The sequence below is a fragment of the Prosopis cineraria genome, unplaced genomic scaffold (genome assembly GCF_029017545.1).
Source record: "Prosopis cineraria cultivar Desert tree isolate PC_DT_omini unplaced genomic scaffold, ASM2901754v1 PC2, whole genome shotgun sequence".
NCBI classification, from domain to species: domain Eukaryota; kingdom Viridiplantae; phylum Streptophyta; class Magnoliopsida; order Fabales; family Fabaceae; genus Prosopis; species Prosopis cineraria.
The window spans coordinates 6,894,022-6,902,406 of record NW_026555333.1 but is presented as its reverse complement, the minus strand read 5'-3'; the positions used below and the strand labels follow the sequence as shown (position 1 = coordinate 6,902,406).

Genomic DNA, 8,385 nt, shown 5'->3' with positions numbered 1-8,385 from the left:
AGACACTTGTAGATAAAATTTTACATATTAATAAGCCTCATTAAATCTACTTAATAACTTTATCTTTCTAAAATAAAAATATAAATTTTTAAAATATCAATAATTTATTATATTAAAAAGAGAAGAGGCAAAAATTAATTAAAAGGATAATATTAGAATAAGTCTATTTAATAAAATTTTAATTTTTTAGGGTGTTTTATATTTTAGGACATTGAATCTCTTTCAAAAGTGTCAAAAAATTATATTTCATAAAAAAATAATAAAATAACTAAAAAATATTAAAAAAACTTCATATAAATTTATAAATATGAATTTTAAAGGACTTAAATCAACCCATTTCTTCCCCCTTTTTTTTCATTCACATCACCAGTAAAAAATTATAGGCATAAGCCTGCAACTGCAAGTGAATCCTCGGATAAGCAGGCAGCAGTTCAGTTTGGGTCGGATAGGTTTGCATGGTTGGTGCTTTTTTAAAACCTGCAAAGAAGACTAAAAAAAAAAAAAAACACCAAAGTCAATAAAACATGAGAAAATTATTGAATTGAAAAAAAAAAAAAAAAACAAAGGCTCTTTGAGCGGGAGACACTCGTTCGGTCGTTCCATCTAAAATTTTCCCCCCGTCCCTCCGTTCCGCTTCAGCGAAAGGGACTTCGTCCTTGGCATTCTACGGTTACGGTGGTTGCTTAAAAGTGTAGCGATGGCAGCCTCTTCACCTACTTGAGAATCCGAATATGCCGCTTTTCCACAATCATCAACGGTGAGTGCTTCGCTGTTTGTTCTTCGCCATTAAATCTTCTTGCGATTACTTTAATTATTGCTTCTACTCTCCATTACAAGAATTTCTTCGATCTTGCTCTTGAATTCTGGATTTCTGGAGATTGAGAACTACCCAAATGGATAAATAATTGCTTGTGCTACTGTATGCTGGAAAGTTGTTTCATCTTCTGTTCTCTCGATGGATTGTTATTAAGTTTGGTTAATTGACTATGCTGGGAGCTTTGGTTTGAACGTTACCTGAAAAAACGGACAGAAATTCTCTGTTTTCATAAATTCCAATGGTTCTGCTAAACCACGCAGGCATATCAAGTGAAGTACTCCAAGGTGCAAGGAAGAACATGCTTAAGATGACCAAGTGAGTTGGCTGATCATTGATCATCCTTATTATTATTAACCTTACAAACATTGCTTCTTTGTTCAATTGAAAACATATTGTTTTTCGTTCTCAATAATTCAATTGGTACGCGCAAGAAACAGGCTAATTCCACGAACGAAGATCCAAGTACTCTACTTTTTCATTATTTCTACGCTGATAGAAATACTGTCAGTCCGAGTCCGCGCACTGTGATATGTTTCCCTCGAATGTTTTGCTGTCCTTTTCGTTTGTCGATTTTGTCAGTGTTCATCTTGTTTGTTAAATCGCGAAATTTTTTAGCAAATATCTCCTTCGTCCAAAATATCCAGAATGAAAGTCCTAATCGCGTTCCTTTTCATGCTGTCATTAGAGCTATAGAATTTCCTGTCAACTAACAAGTTCGTTTCTATCTCATCATTTTGCTCAGTTCAAACCACTCCAACCGGAAAGTTGCATTTCAATGTACTCTCTAACATTAATCTGTTCTTATTTCTGTCCCCCGACCAATCATTTGCAGCGAAATTAATGAATATTGCTCTGCAATTGAGCAAGAGGTTGAGTAAATATTATTCGATTGAGAGGAAGAGAGGCTTAGATAAGGAGGAGGAGCGATTTCAAAAAGCTGCTCATGCTGTTAAGGATATGCTCAACAAGGGTTAAGAGAATGTGAGATATAATTTTAAACTTCAATTTCACTTGAGATTTAATTTTAGTTCACAAATGTCTCCATACATTCGAGGCAGTTTTTCCTCAATATAATATAATGTTGCCTGCCAACTATCAAGTAAATAGTCAAAATTTGTCTTAGTACTGTCACTTAGAATAGCATTATAGCAAAGAGATCAGCCTCTGGTCACTGCTTTATTTTACCTTTAGAAGATATATAACTTATCGTTCTCTCTTATGACGCTTATTTTTTCTACTTCTGAGCCATCTGCCATAAGAATCTTGCTTCCTCTTTTCCCAAACTTCTTCTCTGCGCACACAGTTTAACAATTCACCTTGTCATTACATTCTGCTGTCCCATACTTACGTTTGATTCTAAGGTCTGTGATCAGAAGAATAGAGCTCAAGTGTGGCCTTCGAATTTTCATCATATAAACTCACTCGGGGGCTAACTTGGATTTGCTCTACTGTGAAGTATCAAGTCTGATTTGTTGCCTCATAAAAAGATCTAAATAATTGCAACCCTAGTCTTTTATGATTGATTTTTTTAATTATTTTACTTCAAACTAATTTCTAAAAATGGCATGCAATGAGACAAGGCTTTCATGTTCTTACACACCTCTTTATGCTTTATTTGACGCTTGTATCTTTTGGGGAATAATGTGTCTTTTTATGGATTTTATATTTTATATTGATATTGATTGTTTTTTAATTTCATTTCATAGTATCATTTGAACTCAACCTTAAATTCGTTACAATCATATTCAGTCTAGAGTCAATCATATATCAAATATCATGAATGTAGATATACCTGCTAATTTGAAAAGTTCTTCCATTGTATCTGGGAGAAGTACTAGTGCCTGTGAGGCTTGATTTTCCTTCCGGTTCTCTTTAGGATGATGTCCATGAATTTTCACTCTGGGCGGGACTAGACTTGACCTTGGATTAGAATTTCCTTTCTTTCCTGCAAAAGAGGCACGAGTCTTTATCAATAATGTGCGTAAGGCTTATCTAACGATATTAATTTATTATTTTTATTCTAATAACTAAATTTTACATCTTGTGCGATGCACGGGGATACTGCAGAGGAAGGAATATTTTAATGAGTTCAATTAAAAAAAATGGATAAATGGGTTTGGATTTTTAATTAATCCTCCTACATCTTATTTCCATTAAAATTTTTTAACGCTACTTCTCTATTTTTTAAAACCAGAACTAATTAAAATCTCCCCATCCCTCCTGTCCGACCAAATAGGGGTAAAAATTAATAGAAGTTAAATATTGAGTAAATATTGATTTGATATTTTTACAATAAATAATAATGTTTAAAAGATGTAAAATAAAATTATATAAGTAATTACAAATAAATAACTATAACAATAGAAGTATCAATAACTACACTTTTTTATTTCACGAGCAAAAGTAACTATAACAATCAAAGCATGTTTTTAGTATTTAGAAGATAGAAATAAACAACAATTTGTTTTATTTTCACATAAATACTTTAGAATTTCTTATCTCATGCATACTAGAAGATACAGAACAATTTATTTTTCCAAAACTTTTCACTTTATACAAATTAAAATTTATATATTTTCACTAGATTTGTAGTGATTTCCCACTGCAGTGGACAGAAGGGGAGTTGAATTTTTCATTGCACGGTCACACCGTGAATCGGGTTCACCAATGTTTAGGAAAAATATCACACACACACACACACACAAACGAATTGCATATCAGTGTTTCCGGAGTACAATTTCACTGAACCCTCAAATGTCCATTGGTTCTGGTCTTAATGGCTCTGCACAATGTCTGCTCACAGTAGACTAAGATTAACATGTCTTGTGGTCTTTAATGTATAAAATCAAGGTTACCTTGTTTATATGGTTCATCTTCATGATAATTTGAACCTTCATCATACATGCCTTGTTCTTGTGTTACCTGCTGCAAGAAATGCAAAGTAATAATCACACGCTTGTATTGTACTTACTCATAATGTATGACCTGATTCATTATGTCTATATGATGCCATAGTTATTATATTATACTTTTCTGTACCATAGAATAATATATTCTTTTGCAAGGGGTCTAAAATTGACTATTAGTGAGGTAAAAAATGTGGATATACCTCAAGATGAAGGTCCCTTAACAATTCTGCCAGATAAGAAATTTCTTCTTGCACCCTCTTTTTCAAGCCCTTCAAGTACTGAGAGATGAACCAGCAAAAATAAACAGATAAGATCTAAATGGTTTCTGAAATAAGTAACGCGTACATCCTTCGTATCAAACTTTTTCAAATTTGAAGAAATGCGTATGGCATCTCTGATGTATTATGATAAGCATGTGTGATAAATGACACGTACTAAACTTCAGTAAAAGAAAAGGCAACATATGACATGTCTGAACTGTGAAACCTGATTGAAGTTGGTGACAATTGCTTTCCCATCATTACTATATGGTTGCACCATTTGCTTGAAATGATCATGACTAATTCGGACGACTTGGGAAAGCCTCCTACATCTCACTGTGAAAGGTTGGGGGACATTAAACATAACTCCTATTTCTCCTGCCATCCCTCCATATTCTAGTTTCAACAAATGCTGAAATTACTTAAGTTCAGTCAAACGGTGTAAGAATATTTCAGCTCGAAAATAAAGAAGGCAATTTTGAATTTGTTCCAGAGAGTTTTGTTTTACTTCTTGGTTCATATGTTTATATGTTACTTTTCACGAGTCATTAGGAGGAGTACGTGTTATGACCATTTTAACTATGGATATCAATGTACCTTCGAGGAAAAAATGTCTGAGATTCCATCTTACCTGTTCAGTTCCATTCATGTAGATTAGCACATCCTGCAATTGGAGACAGTGAGCTATTGCATTTCAGACTACAACAAGACTCAAATGTAAGAGATGAATGTTTTACCACTGCTCCAGATACCAAAATATAGAAATATGATGGCATCTCATTTTGCAAGATAATGTCAACCTTAGGCGGGTAATATTCTGCTTTGATTTCTGACGCCTGAGTGTTTAAGTGCTGCCGCCTATTAGTTGCTGTTGCCGTTTAACATAATTAGACTCTTTCCTATTACCAGCTAGAAGGGAAGAAAATCTTTTACCAGTTGGGTGATAAAATGATCAGAGACTCCTTTAAATAAATATGCATTTCCAACTATGTCACGGAAAAGATGCTGAGCGATGCTCGATCTAATTGCCTTTGGCAAGTCCTGTAGCACTTGTTCTTGCTGTAGCGCTGCTGTTCTAAACTTCAACTGAACGTGTGCCAGCACTTGCTCTTTTAAGCCTTCTGGGAGTCTATTTTTGCTTGCATATTTCCGTGTTTGGTTGATGGCATCCCTCTACATAGTAGGTGAAGAATGTTAATTTTGGTATGGCCTCATAAATTCCGAGAACCATGTGATAGTTTGACAGGGGAATATATTGCCCATTTATGCCTAACTTAGAAATTAGAGGCGTGAATATGGGCTACCCGGACTATATGAGTGGTATGTAAAACAAGCTGGGTTGGGTCAGCTCGTTTTTGTGAGTTGGAATTTTTTCAACTTAATCTAGATCATGAGTTAGGTTGAGTTAATTCATCAACTCATAAAATTTTTCCCTTATTTAGAAAAATCGATAATTTCTGAAATCTAAACCTAATGATAACTCATGTAATCCATTTTTTATCCATATATCACACAACCCACATCATCTAATTTTAATGTTACATAAATCACATTCAAGAAACCTAAGACAAAGACATGCATATTATCCATGATCCACACATTGCCACGTAACGCATTGTACATTAAGAAATTCACATACACCATAGCAATGACAAAACTCTATCATTCATCAATCATAAAAATATTCGAATCTTCCTTCGAATTTAACATAAAAGCTTGCAATCTGTGCGATAGACTGAGATGCTAGTGTCGTAGACTGTAATGACAAAGTGAAGAACGATATTTAAATTATCATACCATCGCATGAGTTCGGACAGTGCCATGGACGACCAGATTTGTTATGTTTCCGATTATATATGCACTGAGGCCAATGTTAAAGAGCATATATAAGATAGTGAAAATTTTCTCGCCCATATTCACGGCAACAAAATCTCCATAGCCTACAGTGGTAAGAGTAACAATAGACCAATATATGGAACGCGTGTATCTCCGCCAGACGCTCATGTGTTCAAAATCTTGTGTCGGCTTCCCAATCCATGTGTTCCCAGGGTTTGTGTCTAGGGCAGCCAACCAATAATACATGCAGCCTGCGACATGGACTGCAAATAGCGTAACCTGTGGATAAAAACAACGAAAACTGAAGCATTAATGAAACTTGTATAATTAGGCAGTTTGGTGATTATTAGTCTCAAAGATGGTTGAGAAGATACTACGCTTACACATATAAGTTTACAAAATCTTGTGGCCGAGTAGCTAATTCGAATGTCTTTCTCTAGCCTGCAGAAAATCATTGTGGTTTCGATTACGCACGTGAAAATATGTAGCGATATTCACCCTCAGTCCGTCCTGTTTACCCCGTTCAGTTGTGATTGTCTCTGCACTTTCCTGATAAATTTGTTTAGAAATGCTTCCGAAAATTTACCCCCCCTCTAGTCTCTAATGATTCGGCCATCAATTAAGGTTAGCTTATGTGACAATAACTGGTTCTAGTTTTGATGAAATGATTTGCTTAGGAGCAGGGAAGGGGTAGAGAATTGATTTAATATCTGTCAGGGAAATCTTTTCCATCTATGGACACACACCATTCTGTGCTTTGGAAATATTTTTGATGCTATCTTTGTGGGGACAATGGGTCCTGGTCACTAGTCAGTTAGCTTGCAAAGCATCAAACTCAAATTCTTAACTACAGTATTAGGAATCTACCTTGCAAAAAGCTGGCAACACGCCTTAATCGCCAAAGCCTGAGCATATTCATGAAACCCAAGACCTCTCCGTACGTTTTACCCATCAGAATTTGGTATATCTGCAGAAACGGCAAAGTTGCCGCCACGTCCATGGGAAAATCTAACTTTCTCAAGTACCTGTTCAAGTCAAGACGCCAAAATCTTGTGAGCACCAACAATAGAATCAAGGGTATCTGTCACTGCTTTGTGGTCTGTCATTGGAAGGCTTTATTACAGACTTGCCCTCTGTAAGTCTTCGCACCATACATTCGTTGATTGTCAAAGCATACATTTATATTATACACACCTGAAGGCTATCTTCTTGTGGTCATCAACGAGGAGATAGGTTGATGTGTCCAAATAAGCCACAAAGAAAGTTAGGACTATATCAATGGCAAAGAAGGCATCGGCGAGTAGATCAACGGGCCACAACGACCCAACTGCCACGTCTGTGAAAGCCAGCTCGAATGGAGATGCCCATGCAGAGTATACGACCAAAGCAACAAGGAATGTCTGCCACAGCCTTCATTGAAGAAGGGGAAAAAAACCTTCAGCTCTGCTCTTGTTTAGGAAATTAAGGACACACATAGAACAGATAAGCTTATGTGAAGGAGTTTGATTTACCGATATCTATGATCAAAGGGAGTGATGACATATTTTCTAATGTTTAGGTGACCGTCATCAGCAATGTTGGCGCCAAATGCTGGTAAGAGGTTGCTTGAAAATGAGGCCAAGGCCAAGTTTCTGATTTCATCACTTGAACGACTTCTAACTGGCAATGGTAATGGTGCCTTATTTTGATTCATTGACTCCTAAGTTCTAATCAGAATGCCTTCTGTTCTTGTTTAGGAAAGAAAATATAAATTAGAATTGGCAAGTTTTTGCGAAGGAGTTCAATTAATCTCTATCTACTATCAAAGGGAGCAATGTTGGTGTCAAATTCTGGTAAGAGGCTGCTGGAAACCTAGGCCGAGTTTCTGATTTCATCACTCGAACGTCTTCTAACTAGCAATGGTAATAGTGCCCTGTTTTGCCTTACTGGCTCAATGGCTTCCTTCTATGTTCTAAGCACACGCACGTGCGCAGGGAGAGAAGCTCTTGTTAATTGTTATCAACGTTCTATGCAAAATAAGTGTTTGGCCAGTTATTGTTAAAAGGGGAAAATGTGAAAAAAAGGAGGGAAAACATGATAGGGGCAGTGGTAGGGAGTTTCATGAAAGAGTATGAGTTATACGTAGTTTATATCGTTAAGTGGACAAAAAGACAACCTCATTACGAACTTTCTTGTCTCCCCAAAAGTATTTTCCTTCTCAGTATGACAAAAACTAGAAGAAGCGAACTCTTGGACTCCTCGCTCCTGTTTACTTTATTCTATCTCCGGATGGTTTACGATGGCATCAAGGTTGAGTCATAAATTTATCTTATTTTTAATTATTCGAATACTTTGCGTCATTTATTACAAATTTTGTAAAATCGGTGCATTCAACACCCCCTTACTCTTTTCCGGCTCGCGAGTGAAGAAAATAAAGACTTGACTAAAAAAATTTATATTGATTTAGAAAATCAGTTAGAATTAATTTAATACTTCTAAAATTTCAAAATTTTTCTCAATAGAGTTTATTAATTAGAGTAATTTGTTTTGTTGATTAAGTTGTTTAGTTAATCAGAAAAAAATC

General features: G+C 35.6%; 1 protein-coding gene and 1 long non-coding RNA gene across 2 annotated transcripts; one reads left to right on the top strand and one right to left on the bottom strand.

The window, feature by feature from the left end:
• The first annotated feature begins 497 nt into the window (after positions 1-497).
• On the top strand, positions 498-5,132 carry LOC129302152 (uncharacterized). Its single transcript, XR_008591188.1, has 4 exons — positions 498-757; positions 1,078-1,132; positions 4,640-4,795; positions 4,896-5,132. It is a non-coding gene; the product is annotated as an uncharacterized LOC129302152 (long non-coding RNA).
• On the bottom strand, positions 1,835-7,610 carry LOC129302151 (potassium channel KAT3-like). Its single transcript, XM_054940827.1, has 13 exons — positions 7,334-7,610; positions 7,017-7,232; positions 6,701-6,847; positions 6,206-6,275; positions 5,784-6,101; positions 4,920-5,159; positions 4,724-4,822; positions 4,618-4,650; positions 4,213-4,398; positions 3,927-4,004; positions 3,673-3,742; positions 2,610-2,762; positions 1,835-2,108 (listed from the first exon to the last, which is right to left on the bottom strand). Exons 1-13 carry the CDS (start codon positions 7,513-7,515, stop codon positions 2,005-2,007), a joined length of 1,896 nt encoding a protein of 631 aa, XP_054796802.1. The 5' UTR covers positions 7,516-7,610; the 3' UTR covers positions 1,835-2,004.
• Between the last annotated feature and the right edge of the window lie 775 nt (positions 7,611-8,385).